Genomic DNA, 21,883 nt, shown 5'->3' with positions numbered 1-21,883 from the left:
AACTGGAACCAACTAATTTAAATTTAAAACAATTATCAAACACTTACAAATTTTTTTGGGAAATTTACTAATCATATAACCCATATATGGTTTAAGTGGTTGATTGAGATATAACTAAATATATTTAAATAAAAAATACTTTTAAATACTTTGAAAAATAATAAAGAATTAAACTACATGGTGAAATAAGACAGCTATAGTTTTCAAAAGTATTGCCACCCAGCATACCAAAAATCTAATTATTAAAGTAGAGCCGTTATAAATGAAGCTTTCTATGTCTTACGGTACTAAACTTTGTAGTTATTTGCGCTAAATTCATCGAGATGCATTAAATTTTAGTGTAGCAAAGTATAGTATTTACAACCTCTAAGTGATAGAAAACTGTGCAGTTGATAAACATTTTGTGCTTTTTCAAATTTCAAAGGTACACCATGTTTACATGAGTTACAATTGCGTAAATAAGGTTTATTGTGAAAGTCAGGTGCGTTTTCATACTTAAACTAACAAGTTTAAAAACAGTAACTTTGATTGTTGTTTCATTTATTTTTAGGTAGATAAAGAATAAAAAAATATATTTAGCATTAAAATTCTCATAAAAAATTAGCAAAGTTGTCAATTCATAACGGCATTATATTTGTATTAATTAATTTAGTTTTTTAATTTTTGTAGTAAAAACTTTTCAACTCTACAATAAGTCGCAGACCAGAATTTATGTATGACGGACGTAGTTATGTGTAACTTATACTATCACATCACAGTAGATCACAATGATGAAACTGTAACATCACAGTAGATAGCAATGATACAACTATCACATCACAGTGGATTAAATTGATACAACTGTTACATCACAGTAGATTGCAATAATACAACCACCACATCACAGTAGATCTCAATGATACAACTATCACATCACAGTAGACAACTATCATACAACCTTTTTTTTAATTTAAATCAACCTTTTACGCAACAATATAAAAAAATAGCATTGATTAGAGCTTTAACAAATTATATACAATATTTAAAATAAAGTTTACAGTGAGTTCAGCCAAGTACGTAAATATAATGTAACAGTTTAGTTATTCTTTGATTAATCCTGGCTTTAAATATAATATAAAAATGTTTACGCACTTGATTAAAAGACTTAGTACTTTTTAGAGTTGTCGTACGTTTACATAAATGTTTTTCCTAAAAGTTTTGAAAATTTAAAAGTAACTGTCGGAAAGCCATCACTTTAAGTAGTATTTTCCAGTAATTGTTATTTACATGTTTGTATTGTTGCGATCTACTGTGGTGTTTAAGTTGTATAGTTGCGGTCTACTGTAATGTTATAGTTGTATCATTGCGATATACTGTGATGTGATGGTTGTAAAATTGTGGTCTTCTGTGATGTGATAGTTGTATCATTGCAATCTACTTTGATGTGATAGTTGTAATGTTGCGGTCTACTGTGATCTAATAGTTGTATTATTGTGATCTACTGTGATGTGATAGTCGTACCATTGCGATCTACTGTGGTGTGATAGTTGTAATGTTGTGGTCTACTGTGATGTGATAGTTGTGTTGTTGCTAGCTACTGTTATGTGATAGATGTATCATTGTAATCTACTGTGATGTGATAGTTGTATTGTTGCGATCTACTGTAATGTGATAGTTGTTTTTTTGCGATCTAATGTGATGTGATAGGTGTATCATTGCGATCTACTGAGATGTGATAGTTGTATTGTTGAGATCTACTGTGATAAGATAGTTTTATATTTGAGATTTACTGTGGTGTGATACTTGTATTATTGCTGAAATTTATAATTAATAATATATCTATTCAGCGTTATATATATGATAAAATAGAAATTTATAAGAATAAATTGGTGACTGATAATAAAAAACAAAAAGAGTTGTTTCCTTGTTATTTTAATTAATTTTTTTTTTTAATGTTTGTTCAGCTAATTACTTTCTGTGTTAAAACTTTTTTAGTTTCCTACCTTTGGTTGATTTGTATAAGTGACGTTATTATTTATCCACCTTTAGTAAGCCTAACAGTACTCCCATAAGTACTGTTAGGCCAACTATCTCGCCTTGTACTAGGCGAGATAGTTGGCCTTTTATTAGGCCTCTGCAAAATTTTGCAAGTTTTTAGTTTTTATTGTACAGCAAGTTTGTTATATGATCGACCCCTCGTGTTTTAGTGACCGTGTGCAATTTTGTCTTCTTGCAATTTTGAACTGTTTCCCTATAAATCATACTCATAGTTTTAAATAAATATTTTCATAAGTTTTTTAGTCGTAAAGACGATTAAAATTTTGCTGTTTCAATAACTATAAACGCAAAAAAATCTTTAGATTCAAGTAAAAATCTAAAAATACGACAACGTAAGTAAGTTACAAAAGAGTTGTTGCTATTGCTGCCTTGAACTAAGCAGATTAGATCATTCAGCAATTTAGTTGCTGCTACCGAATCGACTCAATTAAATATGTCTTTAAAAACCATAAATATATTAAGAGCTTTTTTATCAAGAGCAATCTCTGCTAATCATTTCTCAAGTTTTTTAATACGATTTATATTTAGATATTAAAATTGTTAAGCTGTAAATCCACAGAACTTTTTTGATCTTCCTTTTAAACTTATACTGTTTTCAAGGCTGAGGTTAAAATAAATAGTAAATTCCATGATAAGCTTTCAATTCAAAATTTAATATGCTTACTATTCTTTCCATCAAGAGTTTTTTTACAAAAGATACTTCATAATTAATGAACAAGTCTTAAGTAGTTCTACAAAGGCATTTTTCTTTTCTGGTCTGGTTTATCTTTTGAAAAAAAAGTTTTTATTTTACTTCCGGTATATCATTTGCACTATACGAAACTATAATGAAGAATTTTTTTATCAATGAATTCTTTCTTTTTTTTAGCTACAAATTAAATGTGAAACATGGAATTTAAGCTACGTAGTCCTAAATAAAAAAGTTCAAAGTAATTTGTTTAAATGTTTAAAAACTTAAGTTAATTACTCAAGTAAGCTAATTAAATTAAATTTTGATTAATTATTGTTTATGTTACTTTTTGATTAGGAACCAAAAATTTATTTTTTAAATTTGATAAATTTTGTATGTACATTCTTATATGGAAAGTGACTTTTGTTGTAAGTTTTATCTTAATAACTGAAAATAATAAAGCTATACAAAAAGTTTATAACTTTGAAATGAAAAAATAAGTTAAAGTAATTAAAATTTTAATATTATATGAGTTCTTATAGCTTTAGTCTGAGCTATATTCAATGAAGAAAAAGTAATCCACTAGACTGTTATCAGCAGTACAATAATGCAGTAATAAATTTTAATATAGATAGTTTATACACTTTCACACATCAAAAAAGTTTATTCAAAATACTATCATCCTTCATCAGTTAAATCTAGGTTAAATTTCTCAAAATTTAAATAATATCTAAAAACAGGTTAAAAAAATTAATAGAACTTTCAAAAGAAGAAATAATAATTGTTTTTGATCAAAATTCTTTCACATCTAAAAGTTTTCACAATATCACACACTGAGGAATGTCAGGTATTGATTTTATCAATATTTAAATTTACTGAAAACTTAACAAATGCATTAAAAATTTGCAATATCTCCTCAAAGCTAGCTTTGAAACTTAAAATGATGCTTTTTTACGTTTCTACTTTTTGAAGTACTTCAATAAAAAAATATTTTTAAACTATGCCTTGGTAAAACAAAACGAGCTAAAACATTACACATGATTACATTGGATTTAAACTTATTTAAAGGTCACTATAAAATTCATTGTTTTATTTCGCTCTTAAAAAATGTAAGGTATGGATTAAGTTTTGTTGATCATAGAAACAAAAGCCATTGCATTACTAACTTCTAAAATGACTTCATTGTAACTATTTGATCCTACTTTGATAAAACTAACAAAATTTTAAACATCTTATAACTGATACCATAAGCTTGGTGAATGAAAAATATACAACTATACACTTGTTTAAACGAACTGCTGTATGTTTATTTAAAATTAGATTATAATTAACACTAAATATCATTCAAAAAGTTAACCGATTTCAAACACATTTTTGTAGCTTTTTATGTTGAAATACATTTTAAAATACTAAAGTATATGTATTAAGAAAATACAACACCAGAAATAAACTTACTCAATTATTTTTGTTACATACTTGAAACTGCCGCAAAAATGAGATAAATATTGTTCGTGGTTGACATGTACTAGCGCGTGGATTAATTCAAAACAAAACTTCAGCCAAGGATATTCATACAATTGTGACAGATTATTATCATAGAAAACGTTTGTATTGACAACAGAAAAAAAAGAGCTTATTTTAAAGACATTGTAGCATGTTTTTTAAGTTTTTTAATACAGAGACTAATAAGTTCCTTTGTGAAATCTAATAAACAATATTAAAAGAGTGTATGAAAATCTTAGTATTATAATCGTTTCTTAAACAAAACAGGTATTGAAATACAGTTTTATTTTGTTGCTAAAACAAAGTTGTTGTAGTAAACACGATAAAATGAAGTTTTATTCAATAAAAACACTGTATGTTTGTTACCTTTTTTTAAATATAAAATAACTTTACTTTATAGTGTTATGAAATACTTGTAACATTATTTTTTTTTTAATATAAAATATTTTAAATATAAGAGAGCAACATACATTCAATATTACATTAAAGTGTTACTATTCTTTTTTTTTGAATTTTTTTATTTGAAACATTTATTCGATTTTATACATTAAAAATTTGTTATAGCTCACTGTTTGGATGATAAAATTATAATGATGTCACAGAAACTTTCTGTTCACACTTTTTCTAAAAAAACTTCTTATGCGTCATCAATCAAACTACATGGTTGTACATAATATAAATTTAAGTTTGGCCTGTATTGTGTTGGTACATTGTTATTACGTATTAAGGAACATTATACAAAACAACTTTTTTTTTGTATATACAAACGGGTCATGAAATTTTATGCACATTTTTGTACATCTGCAACAATAAGTCACGAGTTTAACGGTATTTAATTAAACTCTTAGTTTAACTACTGTAAAATATATTTTTTAATTAATAGTTTTGAGGTTTAGTCAGCAATCTAATGTTAGGCAGCATTAATTTTGGTAGCATAAGTTGAAAGAAAATTATTAAACTTTACAACGCTGTTTGAACATTTATTTATGTTTATATTTGTTTTTGTACTGTACATAATGATGTACATATGATATGATAACATACATACGATTTTTAACTGTAAATAAAAACGTTAACTATAAAACAAATAAGGAAGAAATTTTATTTTAGTAAGTATTTAATAATTATTTGTCAAATATTTAATTTTATCAACAAGAACTAAACAGTGAACCAAAATTCTAGCTTAGTTTAAATAAACATATAAATATGAGTGGTTTCTGTTATTTTTAAATTAATAGTGTAGATAGTAGGATCAGCATTCATTTTTATTACTTTTAAAATTTAATAAAGATACTTAGAACAAAAATTTTTATGTAAATGAACAATTGTAAAATTGTTTAGATAGATTTTATGTTTTTTATTCACTTTTTATTATTCTAAACGGGATTATTTGTGCTTTAAAAGGATAAACCTTACACATGTATAAAATAGAAATTTGTTGTAATAACAGAATATATTTTGTTGTAAATTTTTGAAAATGCAGGAAAATCATTGACTATTAGTTTAATTCAAAGCAGCGTTTGTTATCAAAAGAAAAATTTTATTCCTCTTTTAATTTTGTTAAAACAGTTATTTAAAAAAAAAAGCGAATTTTTTGCTTTTTACAACATAAAAGTTAGAAATATAACTAAAAAAATATCAAATTTGCTTTTGAAATCTTAACTAACTAATAAATTCATTTAATATCTACAATTTTTAGTTTTTGAAAAGAGTAATTAAAACTTGTTCAGTACAACTTTTATACACATAGTTAAGATACTATAAAAAGTACTTTTAAAAAACTATTTTTATAATATTGGAATGCTCAAAATTTTATGGTTGGCCAAAGTTTAGAAAATAATAATATTACGCAGGCCGCAAAACATTTTCTAGATAATTTAATCTTGACAATTCTCGCAAAATTGTTTCATAATGGACTAAAACACGAAAGAAAATGTTTGTTAAAATTAATTTAACAACAAATAAGTACTGCTAGAAATTATTTGTAAAATATAATAGTAATAGCAGTTTTATAATTTCAATTATTAAAATTATAAACGGTCTGTTTTTCAAATATAATTTTTTATTATTTTAGTTTTAAAGTCAGTTATTTTGCTAAAACTCAAACTAAACTAAAATAACGTTTAAAATTGATTACTTCTAAATAAGTAAAATAACAAAGGAACTTAAAACTAGTAGTTTCAAAAACAAAAGTAAAAAACAAAAAATTAAACTGTTAAAACTGAGTAATGTTAAGTTTAAATAATGTTAAACCAAAAGGAAGTTATGGTTAAATAAACTATATAGAAAATGCTAAGTTTAAAATTTTCAAAGGAAAATTGAAAAAAATAAATTCTTTTACTTTCGGAATAATTGAAAAAAGTGATGTTTCCAGCATAAAGCAGCGTTACTAAACTGTAATTATGAAACTTTCTCACCACAACTTGTGTTATAAATTGAGTTTGTTGAAAAATGCGTTCTACGTGAAATTTGTGAAAAAATCTGGTTACAAGGCGAACTGGCGACGCGCGTGCTTTTGGGTAGGGCTGCTGATAAATCAAATATTTTAAATATTAAGAGGTGTTTGTGCAAACTTTTGTGGTAATTTTAAAATTTTGTATCAAATGAAAGTTTATCACTCTTGATGAAATTCATAATGGACAGTATATTTATGTTGCTATTAATTAAAATAACTTAGATAACTCAATGCGTTACATTAATAGCCCGAAATTTTTTTACGATATTTCAAAAGATGTGTCCTACAACTAAACATATTTGATTTTTTCTTTATATTTTTTTATTTAAATAATTCATAGTGCTTTGTTTAAGTTATCAATTTAAACTGGATTGCAAAATGATTTAAGTCTTTTAAGCAAGTTGAAAGTTTTTTACAAGTTTTAGTTACAAAACTTCAATACAAAAGTTTTAATTCACAGAACAATCTAGTGAAAGAAATTTACTCAACTTTTTTTCAAAAACCCATTTAAAGTTACAACTTTTCTTGAGTATGTTCGCCTGTCAGCACTTAAGCTTATTTAAAAAAGTTTCAATACTGAAAATTTCAAATCGTGCTGATATCCAACTACGTTTCAAAAAGAGAGAACAAAAAAGTAAAAAGAAACAGTAATTATATCGAAACGACGAAGTTAGTATATAAATTCTATTTGTAATTTATATGACATTTGCGCATTGTTAGTGGTCAGCGGTATGTAAGATGAAGGTTTTGCTCACTGAAACTTTCCATAACATGACAAACTTAAGCCAATGGATTGTTTTCTTTTTTTTTATTTTAATGAAGTTCAAAGTCAAAAGAGCTTTACACTTCAAGTTAAGTAGCAGCTTTAGTAGAAATGTAGAATAATATATGTATGTTGTGTGCTTTTATGTTGTGATTAAAGGTAGCTTTTCATTACAATGTGGTCTACATTTGATAAAAGTTTCTTTGTAATTTATCTGGCTATGTTTGATTTATATTTTGTTGTTTGACTTTTTTTTAAATAATATATAAAACGACCAGGTGTTTTAAGTTTTACTGTGTTATAAAAGTTTTGTTTTGTACAACAGTTTTGTAGAAACTATAGTTAAAGGCATTGTCATTGCATCAGTTTTTTATAAAACTATATTATATAAATTATTTTCAAAATTTTATGTTTTTATAGTTTTATACAATTTATGTTTATAAATTAATTTAAAAAAAAGTTTAACAATAACAAAAAAAACATAAAAAAGAACAAAAATTAGAAATTGAAACTCAAAAATTCCTGTTTTTTAAACAGCTAAACCTCAACTAAAAAAATCAGTTGCAGACAGAAAAAATTTTGGAAACAAAAATCCATTTAAAAAAAAAAGTTGAAAGTCGGGAGACTTTTTTAATTTGTACATGTCAGGAGCAAACACAAATGTGTAAATGACTTAATGACAGATGATGTATGCCATATGGCATCCAGTAATGGAAGAAATATTTTGTTACAATATTACCGTCATAATTATTACTTTTGAAAAATACTTCAAATTGTCATTATACGTGCAAATGTAGGAATTAGTTTAGTCTTTATCATTTTTTCAGCTGTTAATTAACGTAAAAAACAGCAGTATTTCTATTAACACCTTACAGAAACTAAAAATAGAGTTTTGTCTATCTTACTACCTTATGTCTATCAAGACTAATTCAAACTATTATAAGAATATTACAAGCAATGTTACTATTTTAAATAGTTCAGTAAACATTTTGAAATTAATTGTAGAAGTGTACTTCAAAACTCAACTTTTTTAAATCATTAAATTGTGCAATATATAGCTAGAGTTTAACGCTTTTGATTTATTTTTATACATAATACATACTTAAGATTTTGGAAAATATTAAAAAATAAACTTAAATCAGTTAAGTTTAGTAAGCTGCTCATGGTAGGTAGATAAAATAGTATTAAGCATACATATATTGTTTTGTGATAGCGTACAATACTAATTTAAGTTGCTATGTTTACTATAAATTATTAGTGTTAAAGTTTTGTATGCTTATCTGAAATCAGTGTATTTTACAATTGTATTTGCAAACTAAAAGTAACAAAGTAACTTTTATTATTTAACTGTCTATAGTTATTATTTAAGAACTTTACTAAATTTTTATACTTGTTGTAAAACAATACTTAATTTTTTTACTTTGTCTACGGCAAATTTAGTGTATTATTTTTTATGATGAAAATAGAGAAATACGATAATAAAAAACTAACTTAAATTTGATGAAAGTTTATAAACTTTTGTATACTTACTAATACTGTTTTATTATTTTACATTGTTTTCTGTACTTTACAAACCTAAAGTAATTTATTATTTATTATTTGAATTCCGAACTTCTAAAAGCTTTTAAGAGAGCATTTTTTAATCAGCTTTGAATAAATTATCAGCTTCTTAACGTTAATTCAGTTTATTTGGTGCGCAATAATTTTCACTCACAAAGAAGTGCGAGTCAAGTTCAAAACTGTTAGTATGACGTCAGAATTGTGGAATTCGACAAATGAAGATGTGCTAAATAAAAACTCAATTATAAGTCACTCTATTTTTATAGTTCAGTGTCTGCTCGGAGTTTTGCTTAACACTGGAATATTAGTTGTATTTTTTGTCATGAAACAGGTTAAAAATTAACTATTAGTTTTATACTAGTAAGGAAAGTTATTTTTTTGTCTAAAACTTTTTAATTTCATAATTTTTTTTTACAGTTATTAAAACATTTAATTAAACTTTTAGTGCTTGTTTGAAAAAAATATACTGATTTTTTTTTAATAAAAGTTTTCTATAACTGTTAGTACCTTGTTGCTATAAACAATTATCTTATTTTATTTTAGAAAAGTAGAATTTGTTCGTTTTCGATTTACATAACTTCTTAAATACAAAGTATTGCATGTTTTAGTCAAATTACAAATTTATATTTATTTTCTTTTAAATAATCTATCATAATTAGCCCATCCTCTTAACGGCATTCTGGAAACAAGTAGATAGTGGTCTTTTTTTGTCACGAATTTTTATATAAGTTATTATCTGAAAAGTTGACTATTAAAGAAACTTTTATTTGTTTGTAATTAGTAAAAAAAATTATTACACAACTTGTAGAAAAAACGCTATTTAAAAAATTTGAAATATTGCAAACTACAAAAAAACTTTAACTAAAAAAACAATAAAACTACATAGATATTTACAAAATTAACTTTATAGGAAAGGGCAACCTAATCATTAATGATTATTTTGAAAAACGAACTGAAGCCAAGTAACAATAAACTTAAACCTGTTGACTTGTTTTATTGGATAATGAATATTTTATAGAAACTTCGATTTTTCTAATGAAAATATAAATTATATTTTCAGTTACCAATTTTGTTTTAAGCTGGTATAATACAAATTTTGTAGGATTTATTTAAAAAAAATAAGTTAGTTGTAGTATAAAATCATTATCTTTTGACGAAAAAATTATAATTTTTTAATAATAGGTCCTAATAACTCAGTTTATCTTATAAAAAAAAACAAATATAATTTATACACGCGATGTAATATATGAGGCACATAAAAATACTTTTGAATCATTTGTGATTAAAAGTTTAGAATATGATGTCTAAGATAGTTCTATATTTCATTGTCTATTAAACATTAATTAATAGTTTAGTTATCTTTTAAATATGATTACTTTATTTTGTAGTGCTTATTTATTTTAAAATAACCTAAGTGCTTTAATTATTAGTAAAATGGAAATTTTTTATTTCATACTATAAAATTTAGATGTTTTTGTTTGTTAAAGAAGAATTTTTTTGTAATTTAAGTTAATTTCAATGATGAAAACTTTAGCTCAACTTAATGAGCAGTAGCTTCTATTATTCATCTAAGAAATTGATTAACTGTTTTTAGGTTCGAGGATCGGTGTACGCATCATACATGATTCAAATTGCAATCACTGACGTATTAGTTTGTATCACGTGGTTATTGTTTTCTTCACTTAATATTTATCACATAAACCAGTTCAGCTACAAAAACCAGATATTAAACGGTTCGTTTGAATTGTTAGTACAGAAAAAAATCGGAAATAAAGTTTCAAATAAAAACATTAACCTATAATTTTTTAGTTTTTGGAGAATTAAACTTAGATTATTATAAACAAGTTTATATCTAAAAAGCTTTTTAAAACTTTACTTAGAAATAACTCAAACATATATAAATTTGATTTTTATATGTACTGTCAGATTTAGATTTGAAATATAAAAATAACTTTAAAATTATTCCCTTACCAAAATTAAGTTCCGAGTTTTCTATTCACAAGTTCAAAACTTATTTTTAGATAATTGATTGTATGTATTATTCTTGCTGTTAACACAATTTTTTAATGAAACAAATTATACTGTGCAGTTTTTATCTTAAAAAAATTACTATTAACTTTTATGTCTCTTGCAAAAAAAATTAGAAGTGTTTGATTTTTACTTTAAACGATTTTCGTAAAATGATTCTTATATGTAATAGTTTTTTATTGTATAATTTTTATTTAATATTCAGACTTAAATAGTCTACATATTTTTAACTTTCTTTATACACAAACTTTAATTGTTGTTTAAATACTTATTTTTTTTTTGTATTAGGTTTTATTAATAACTTTATTCCCGTTAGTTGCATAATTACAGCATATGTGTTTTGATTCACACATTTTTAATACAAATTTCATCAAAAAACCAACCATAAACAAAGTTACTTCCATGCCTTTGTTTTCTATCACATTTAGGCTACCAGTTGATAATTTAAAACTAAAACTAAAAAATCGTATTCAGATCGGTATTTGTGTATGTGTAAAGTTCAGATAATCTATAATAATTTCAAAATTTATAACAGTTTTACCTTTCAAGTTTGTTAAACATAAAAATTAATAACAATTATTTTGGATTGTTAGAATAAAAATATAAACAGAATTTTTTATTGGTTTAGAATTTTTTTATTTTTAAACCTATTAAACTGTTTCGTACTTATTTTTTATAGTTGTTACTCAGTGCTTTTTATTTTATTAATTAAAATATCATTATGTATAGTGATTATTAATATAGAAAATATTGCTAACTTTGTTACAAGAGTAGTAATATTTTACTTTATATTTCATATTGTTATTAGTTATTTTGAAACCTTTTTCAAAATAACTAATAACAATAAATTATTTGAATACTTCGTTATTTCTTCGTTTATAAAATTCTTAAATATTTTAAATAATTCGTACTTTTAAGAAAATATGCGTTTGGTCAACTTGAAAACTTTTAAAAAACATTTGAAATTGATAAATAATTTTTTGAATAGAAATCTTAATTATCTTTTTTCTATATAATATTTAAACAATTCTAACCTAAATGTTAAAAAGTAGAATAACTGTTACAAGTGAAATTTAAACAAAATTCAAATTGATTTGCCACATTTCAATGACAAAAAAAAATCAATTTTTATTGTGTTTAATTGGTCTTAATTCAAATTAATGCTAATTGACATTGTTTAAACATGACAAAAAACATCGATTGTTTAAGTAGGCGAAATTCCATGTTGTTTTAAAATATATTTCACCAAGGGTTAAATTAATATTAAAAAAGCAAGCAAATTAGTGTGTTTTTAGTCGTAATAAAGGAATGTTTAAACAGCATTGTTAAGTAGCTTTCCTTTAAAGCAAAAACTTCGTGAGCTTTTAGCTCTATTTAGTGATTTAGTCATATTACATAATCAATACTCAGTTGTTTATGTGTGTAGTATGCTACTACCGTCAAAATTTTCTTCGAATTTATTTACTAAAAACATACAAGGTAACATACGTAAGCCTAGAATTTGTTATAATTCTTTTGAAGTAAACCGGAAAATGTTGTATAATTATCATGTTTTCCCTAAGAAAGCATGTTTTGTTGGCTTGAGCTGTTATAATTTTAACTATGATTTTCTTTTTATATTTAATAATTTTATATTTTGTATTAGATTTGTTTAAGCAATTAGACAATGTTTTTTTTTATACTACATCATTAATAAATTTTGTAACGTAAAAAAAAATTATAAAAAATTCTGTATTTATTACATTCAGTTTAAAAAATTTAGTTAAGTATTCACTTACTCAAAACTTGACTTGTTTGAAATAACACAATTACAAAATTACAATAAACTAAGTTAAAAAAAACTTAACAAGTTTTAAACTTTTATGTGAAACCAAAACTTTAAAACTTTAAAACATGTCTGGTATTTATATTTAATAAATTCAAAAAACTTTTCGATTTTTAGTTAGAAACTAAGTTTTTTTTTAATTTAAATATGCAGACCAATCAGGACAACAAAGGAAAATTTTTAATGAAACATACGAAAAATTAAAATTGAGAAGTACAAATTTTTCAAATAGTGTATATACGTTTGGTAATGATATTTGATTAGCTCATGCAAAATTTACGATTTAAAAATCCAAAAAACTTTATTTTTAATTTTTCTAACTAGACTAAAATAAGAAAAGAAGAAGTATAAATTATCAAATTATATTGAAAAGTTTATATAGTGGGCTAAACACTTAAGTTTAAATTTTAGAATATAATAGAAAAAAACAATAACACATTACTTACGTTCTAAAATCTTAACTTTAATTTCAAAAAAAAAAAAAATGTATCTAATGAACAAACAAAACTTTTTTCAATAACCACTTACTACAGAAGGAGGCGACCAAATTGATTCAAGTTTTGATATGAAGTTGATAAATTATGTGGTGACGGTATACAGCTTTCATTTTTATATAAATATATTTCTACTGGCTGCAATGAGTGTAGAAAGATTTGTTGCTGTTTGGAAGTCGATTAGATGTCAAAGATATCAGTTTAACGTTAGTTTGAATACTTCTATAGACTAACAGTAAAAATGAAGAAAAAAAACGGTTATTATTATTTTTATTACGAAAAAAATCGTTTTGTTTAACTTTTTATTTTGTTTTGTAAATGTTTTAAAAAATTACTTAGAAAATGATATAGTTTCCTTAGACAAATAGTTTTTAAAGAAAAAAAGTTTATGTTATAAGCATATTTTGTTATTATTGTTTTTTTCTTAAACATATTTTTGCTCGACTAAATCAAAATTTCCTATATGTAATTTTGTGTTTTTTATTAACTATTTTTTTCAAGTTGTTTACTACTACTACCAAAAAAACACAATTAAAAAGAAATAAACATTTTCAAACGTTTTGATAAACATTTGATAAAATGGTTTTAAAAAAAAATCTTTTGAAAGATCTATATTGAAAACTTATAGAAGTAAATTTGTATAAATAACCCATTATTTTTAAATTTAGGCACACAAATTGAAAGAAGCATTTTAATAAGACAGCTTAAACTGCGATTTACGGATTATTAAAATAAAAATTGCGTGCTAAGAAAAATAAATTGTGTAAAACAACAAATACTAAAATCTTTGAACTTATTTAGTTTTTCTAAGTTTTAATTATCTCATTTACATATTTGAAGTTATGTTTTAGTATCTGTTTTAACCGAGTGCTTTTTGATGATTTAGTTAAGACAAAAACCATTTTAATTTTTATACTGTTATTATAAAGGATTACTATTGAATATTTAAAGTAAAATATAGATTTTCAAAAATATTATTTTATTATACGTAAGACTAATATAACATTAGTTTTTATTTATTAGAATTGTTTTTTTTACAGAAAAAGTTAACATACATTATAAGTGGATTTATGTGGATAATTGCTTTTATTTGTGTTTTGCCGAGCATCATTGACGGAAAACTTGGTTTTGGTGATCAACAACAAATTGGTACTAAAAATGATAAACTGTTAGAAAGTTTAAATACTTTTTAATATTCACTTACCATTATGCAAAAACATTTTTTATTATGATTTCCAAGCTTAGATACAAAAGTATGTAGTCTTTAAATAATTCACTTACAAAGCTTTTTTTTCAGTTTCAACGAACATACTGGAAACGAAGGACCGGAATGGAAATATTGGAATGATTGCCATTTCCTTTTCAAAGAAGCAATTGATTGGAAAATAAAGTATAAATTCGATATCATTAATATAGAAAGCGTTCCAGGATATAACATATCTGCTTTTAACTGCACAAATTTCATGTGCAATATCGCTTATTCATATTATAATGTCAAAACAGTTTATTCTTGCGAAGAGTTAAAAAACGACATTAGTGAATATGATAGTTAGTTTTAGTTAAACTAATTCTTGTTGGTATTTAGACGCTCTTCCTCTAAAATGATTAAAGCCATGAATTTTTAAAGCCACTAAACTTATTTATAACTTGAAAGAAATTGATATATATACTCAATTTAATATATATATTAGCTATCAATATTAACTTTAAACTATAGAAATTGTTAAATAACTATTATAAAATTATTAACAAACTAAATCATCTTCCACAGAGCCCACTTGGAGTGCTTTTAAATAAATTATTGAGAAAGTTCGAGTTTAAAATAACAACGTTTAATAAAAGAAATCATTGTTTTTATATTATCAGCTGTAGCTTCGAAATGAATTGCACTTTGCTAAACATTAAAACAAAAGTTTTACAAAAGAACAAAAAACACTATGACGTACTTATGAATTATTGTAGTGTAAAAATATTCAGTGCAAAAATTATTCTTCCATCTAAAGACTAAACAATCAACTAAAATTCACAAAACTACAAACAAGTGAATATTACATTAAATATTTTAAAAGTTATTTAATAAAAGAACTAACAGTTTTGTGTATGCGTTGAAAAAAGAGGGTTGCTTAAATAAGAGAAGTGAATTCATATCGTTTTGTTGTCATATGAAAAAGCTCCTCTTAATATTCAATAAATTTTAAAATATTTAAAGTAATAGTCACATATTTGTAGTTTTGTGAGTTTTAGTTGTTTGTTTAGATGGAAGATTATTTTTTGCACTGAATTTTTTTAATCTACAACACTTCATATTTACGTCATAGATAAATAAATAAATATATATATATATAAAATAAGGTTATTATTCAAACTTGAACACCTTCTACTGAGCCCACTTGAAGGGTTTTTAAATAATTTATTGAAATGTACGATTTTAAAAATACTGTAATATATGTTTCATAAAAACAAAAAAGATTGTCTTTAATCTTCAGTCAGTTCAAATTTAAAATAAAAAGCACTTAGGTAAACAAAGATGCAATGTTTACAAAAAAAAACAAAAAAAATATGACGTAAGAATTGAACATTGTACATTACAAGTATTCAGTACAAAAATAGTATGTTAAAAAAGGAAGGTTGTTTAAATAAGAAGAGTGAATTCATATCGTCTTGTCGACATATGAAAAAGCTCCTCATAAAATACAACACATTTTGAAGTATTTTATAGTCAATTAACTGTTGTTTTCGTTAATTTTAGTTGTTTGATTATTTAGATGGGAAATCAATTTTTGTACTGAATATTTGTAATGTACAATGTTCAATTTTTACGTCATATTGTTTTTGTTTTTTTGTAAACTTTTGCATCTTTGTTTACCAAAGTGCTTTTTGTTTTAAATTTGAACTGGCTGAAGATTAAAGACAATCTTTTTGTCTCTTTATGTAACATATGTTCCAGTTTTTTTTAAATCGTACATTTTATAAAATTATATATATATATATATTACTTGTTTTTTGAAGTCCTTTAATGATGAGAGGGGCTGTCCACTTTTCGTAGGTGCCAATTATAGATCTATGATACACAAAATAAACTTTTGCTTGGGACAGCTGTTTCTGCGTTTAATACGCGTCTTCAGCCAAGTTTTATTCAATGAAAAGCAAACTTGTGTTTACAGCAATAAAATCATTCAAAATTATGTATTATGTGATAATAGAATAGTTAGTTGATTTTAGAAAAAAATATTAACAGAGTTTTTAGATAAATTGTTTACGATATTGTATGCTGCCAGTTTGTAATTCGTTTCTTTTGTTTAAAGACTCAAATTTTCTAACTTTTAAAATTTCGATTTTTTCCGCAATGCACATTTTACATCCGTTTTTTAAAATATATTTATTTTTCGTAGTTGTTAATATTTCCCACTGAATTTTAAAATTATCTTCATTATTTTTTAGTTTCCGAATGTAATGCGATAAAGTTGCAATTCGGAAAAAATCGAAATTTAAAAAAATAGAAAATCTGAGTCTCTAAACAAAAGAAACGAATTACAAACAACTGGCTGCATACAATATCGTAAACAATTTATCTAAAAACTCTGTTAATAATTTTGTCTAAAATCGACTTACTATTTTATTATTACATAATACATAATTTTTTATGATTTTATTGCTGTACTTACAAGTTTGCTTTTCATTAAATAAAACTTGGCTGAAGACGCGTATTAATCGCAGAAACAGCTGTCCAAAGCAAAAATTTATTTTGTGTATTTTATTTCTATATATATGTATGTCTAGATACGTTGTAAATAGTATACTCAGTACAAAACAAACACTGTTTTTTTTTTCTCAAAGTTATGGTGCTTATGCACTAGTATCATAAATTGGTATTTATTCATAATAAATTTCATTTGCAATATCGTTTATTAATATTATATTGTTAAAACAGTTTAGTCTTATAAATTAGTATTTATCGGTAGAAACTAGTACATATATATATTTATGAGTGATGTTATGTAACAAAACAAGTCATGTTTAAAAATACACTATACATTTTGAAAACTATGCCATAGATTCTAAGTTCAAATAATTGGTTTGAAGGTTAGATATCAAAAAATCTGAAAAAATTAATATGAAGTTAATAATAAATTAATAAAAACTTCATAAAATTTGTTCGTATCTCTTGTTTGGGTTTGTTTATTGTTTAATATTAAGTTAAGTTCAAGCTTTTGTAAATAAAATGATGTTTTTTATTCTTTTTTGTTATAATATTTGTTTATTTTTTTACAGTATTAAAAACACAGCTAAATTTAGCTTTAGAACCTAAAAATCAGTAAAAATATTTTTTTTCAGTTTCAATTATTATCAAAAAGTTATTACATATACATGTTAATCACAGGGTTTTCTAAAACTCAGAACAGTTATTAAAACAATTTTAACATTTAATGAAATTTTCATTAAAACAACAGAAGACGAGGTTCCAGATATCAGAGAAAATGAATATGAAGGGTTGTTGTACTACTATGGGGAATGGATAAAGAGTAATGGAACTAAACAAATTGAAAGTAGCTACACTTGTGCCCCAAACTACGAACACAAAACAAAAATATATAAGATTGCAGTCGACGTGGTCATTGGATTTTTTCTTCCCTACATCGCCATTGCAATCAGCTATTCAGGGATCGCCCACATGATCAACAAGAGAGCCAGGAGTCGAATGAACACCGACAGGAGCTTGTTTAACTCCAACGTTTCTACAATGAAGCACAGCGATACGAAAGAAACCACGTTGAGCCCCATTGTCAAGTTCAACAAGTCTTCGGTACCAAAACTGAAGCTGAGTCCGGTGAACAGGATGGTGGACCGGAAGAGGAGACCGGTGAGCAACGCGTCAGCGAGTTCAACTGAGAGCTTCTTCACAGATCAGACCTGTTTTCAAGTCAGTCCGGGAATAAAAATGACTCCGCCTAATTTCACCTGCCCAAGTAGAAGCAAGGAAGTCGTAACAAAAACTGAAGAAAAAAATTCCGACAGAACTAAAAATAAAAGTACGTCTTTAGTTTTGAATATCGAAGCTTAATACAAGTTTAGCCTTTTGTAATTTGAATATTTTTATGTTATGATAAAATATTTCAAATAACAGTTTAACAGTTGCATAGTGCTTAAGATAGCCACTGTTGAGTTTAGTTTTTGAAACAGACATTATTAATAATTTATAAAATGAGAAAGTTAAGAATATTTATTTTTCTATCATTTTTGATATAATAAAACAAATGTTTATATACTGCTTTGGTCTATTACCTGGTTTCGGTGTGCGTTAGCTGACCTTGTCAAATAAATTTTGATATAAACAATAATATTTTTGACAAGTTTGTATTTTGTTTTTAACATTAAGTTAACTAGTAAAGCAATATATTCTAGTTTTTGTTAAATGTATATATAAGCAATAAATTACCTATTTTAATATTTCTAACTTGTAAAATTATTTGTTTAATTATCTCTTAACATAACGTATGACTTAAAGCATTTCAAAAATAAAATAGGTTTCTTTTAAACTTAATTAAGTGAAGTAGCAAAAAAAATGTATTAAACTAGAGAATGATAAAAGTAACATTATTAAGCTTTTATTGACAACGCTAACAGTACAATACAACAATTTATATACTTGTTGAAAATATTTTTTTTACAGATGGGTATTTAAGTGTTAAAACCGCAGCTTACAAAAATGCTGAAAAACACATCAAGATTGCAAAAACAGTGACTGCCTACGTGATTGTCTTCTCAATATGCTGGTTGCCACAAAAAATATTCATGGTTGTTTACATTATGCAGGTTTGTAATGTTAAAACATATTATAAAATCATCACATTTTAAATCCTAACTACTTTGACCTCCGATTATAAGTTTAAAAGGCAGTCTAAAAAAGAATTCTCTGATTAATTATTAGACTACTCTAATTACTTGACGAATAACTTTAATAGATGGTAACATTTATTTCATTTTTAGCGGTTTTAAAATCTGATTTTTCATTTAATTTTTTTATTAAATATAAATTTAATAACACTCTATTAACACGTTACATATATTTTAAGTATATTGATCTTTATGGATTATTTTGAATAGCTTATTATACAGTACACTGTCCTCGTTTAAGCTAAAAGCACACACTTTTAAATTATATTATTTGAAGCTAATTATTATTATTTTAAGTATTTTATAAGTTAAAATATATTTAGATAATAATTATTTAGTAGCTAGAATAAATTTAATCGCATATTATAAGCAATAACTATTTTTCTGAAATATTTCGAATACAAAATAAAAGAGCTAAAACTTATTTGGAATATTTTATGTTGTTTTATGGTTAATTAAACTTTTAATACATATATAGGAAGAAATATGTTATTATCTACATATATTAAATTCTGTTTATCTTGAAAATATTTAGTTTTATTTTCCTTCAAAACTTTTTATTACATGAAAAAAAAAGTTTTTTACGAAACTTATTTTCTTTAACTAGTAATCTTTTCTTTATACTTTTTACATTAGTTTTAATTGAAATAAACAATTACAGTTTAGTTTAAAATGTTAGTAAGTATATAATATCATGAAGTTTTAAACTACTTTGTAGGAAATTTGAAAACACATTTTTTATAATAATTATTTTTGTTTACGTGTGCGTTTAGAATTAAAAATAAAAATGGAAACAAGTAAAGATGTATTAAATAGTCTTAATATTACAATTAATTTTGTTTAGTCTGTAGTTTAGAAAAAAAAATAATTTAACATATAACAATAAAAGTATTTATATTAAATAATAGCAAAACGATTTTAGTTAGTAATTTATATTTATGGAAAAACAGTAAAACATTAAAAACGTGCTATGTAACAAAAAAGCTAATTAGTTTTAAAAATGTTAAAATGTTATATTATCAAGTTATTGTGTAACAACTTGAAAAATAGTAACTGATTTAATGTAAGTGGCTGTTTAACAAATAGATAACGCATATAAACCAAGTTTAAAGTTTGAAAGTGACTTAAGCGAAAATTTAGTAAATTAAAAAATAGTTTTCAATAGAAGCATTAACTATATTACAACAAATTTATATATTGTTAATTTGGAACTGAAATGTAAAATATGTTTTTTAAAACATTTTTTGTAGGCAACACAAAAATTAGATAGGACTAGAGGAACTTAAAATAAATAATTTATTTTTAATTAAAGAAAATTAAAAATTTAGAAAGTCAAAATAGTTAAGCTTTACGGAAAACTATTAAGTTTTATTAAAACTTAGTTGATTTTTTTTTAATAATAGTTTAACTTTATATTTTACTTAATTACTTAAATAAAATTGAGACGTATAAACACTTTTGTACTTGAAAAAAAAAAAATTATTCATAATGTCTAGTTTTCAATTATTTTTTGTACAATATTAATAAAAGGTTTTATATGATACATTTTAATAACTTTTATTTAAATCTAAATAAACTTTGTAGGGCTTGGAAGAAAAGGACCTAAACTACTGCCATGCCATTATAACAACAGTCCGAGTTATAAGTTTTTTCAGCGTTTTACTGAACCCTATTGTGTACGTCACAACACAGAGAGACATTAACAAGTATATAAGAAAGCACGTTGTTTCAAAATTGTACAAATTCTTCCGATTTCCTAATTTTACAATGAGAAACAGTAAATACACTGCTAATACAAAGTTTGTAAATGAAGCGAACGATAAAAGCCCAAAAATCGATACCACAGTTGTCAGTCCTCTATTGATGTCGGAACGGATGAATAAAACTGCCGCTGAAACGAACCAATTAGAAAGCTTGTCGCCGATAAACGAAGAAAGTGATACATGACTTCTTTTAAATTTATTGAACTTTATCGTTTCATATCTTTCCCACTTGTATTTATCACTGACTTTTCCATTAAGATTAGAACAACGTGTATGCAAACTTTTAATAAAGTTTTAATAAAACCTTATGTTGAACTAATAATTATTATGTGATATTTTTAAAATCATAAACAATATAAAAGATATACTATACTACTAATTTTTTTTATTGATTTTTTTTTGACAAAATTCATCTGTTTTAAACCCTTTTTTTTTTTCTAAGATACAAATTTTTTGACATAAACAATCAAAAATTGCTTTGACAGTCTGTATATGTTTTATTTGAAAATCTGTTAGTTAGGTTTAATATGTAAAAGTTAAGAAAAGCTTTAAATTTACAAACTTATTACTGAATAATATTTCTAACAACACTCTTTGTACTATCAGTAAAATTTACTTCTACTTTTTATTTTCATTTAATTACATTCTAAAAAACAAAATTTCCATAGTTTTTTTTTATATCTAGTTCAGTGTTCTTCAACTTTTTCAAAAGCTGTACACAGTAAATAACTAAATAATAAATTCATGTAAATACAAACATTGTTATTTGTGAATAAACTTTTACTTTAAAAGTGTTTAAATATATAAATAACGTTTTACTAGTACTAAAACATTTGCTTTTGAGTACAGTAAAATAAGTGACGAAACCATCCGTTTATGACATTGCTGTC

The 21,883-nt window shown here is 24.2% G+C and overlaps 1 protein-coding gene across 1 annotated transcript; it reads left to right on the top strand.

Annotated features, from left to right (window-relative positions):
- The first annotated feature begins 9,175 nt into the window (after positions 1-9,175).
- On the top strand, positions 9,176-21,216 carry LOC145832221 (uncharacterized). The gene is made up of 8 exons (XM_082939544.1): positions 9,176-9,319; positions 10,583-10,721; positions 13,375-13,541; positions 14,376-14,503; positions 14,633-14,883; positions 17,787-18,365; positions 19,007-19,149; positions 20,815-21,216. The coding sequence occupies exons 1-8, from the start codon at positions 9,176-9,178 to the stop codon at positions 21,175-21,177; spliced, it is 1,914 nt and encodes a 637-aa protein (XP_082795670.1). The 3' UTR covers positions 21,178-21,216.
- The last annotated feature ends 667 nt before the right edge of the window (positions 21,217-21,883 follow it).

The sequence above is a fragment of the Thalia democratica genome, chromosome 3, assembly GCF_965202585.1.
Source record: "Thalia democratica chromosome 3, ktThaDemo2.hap1.1, whole genome shotgun sequence".
Taxonomy (NCBI): domain Eukaryota; kingdom Metazoa; phylum Chordata; class Thaliacea; order Salpida; family Salpidae; genus Thalia; species Thalia democratica.
The sequence above is the reverse complement of the archived record's forward strand: the minus strand, read 5'-3'. Positions and strand labels throughout refer to the sequence as shown.

Excerpts from the sequence above, each read along its gene's own strand:
- LOC145832221 (XM_082939544.1), top strand. The coding sequence starts at position 9,176 with ATGACGTCAGAATTGTGGAATTCGACAAATGAAGATGTGCTAAATAAA. Across the intron at positions 10,722-13,374 it reads CAAAAACCAGATATTAAACG|AAGGAGGCGACCAAATTGAT; the intron begins GTTCGTTTGAAT and ends CACTTACTACAG. Across the intron at positions 19,150-20,814 it reads TGGTTGTTTACATTATGCAG|GGCTTGGAAGAAAAGGACCT; the intron begins GTTTGTAATGTT and ends TAAACTTTGTAG.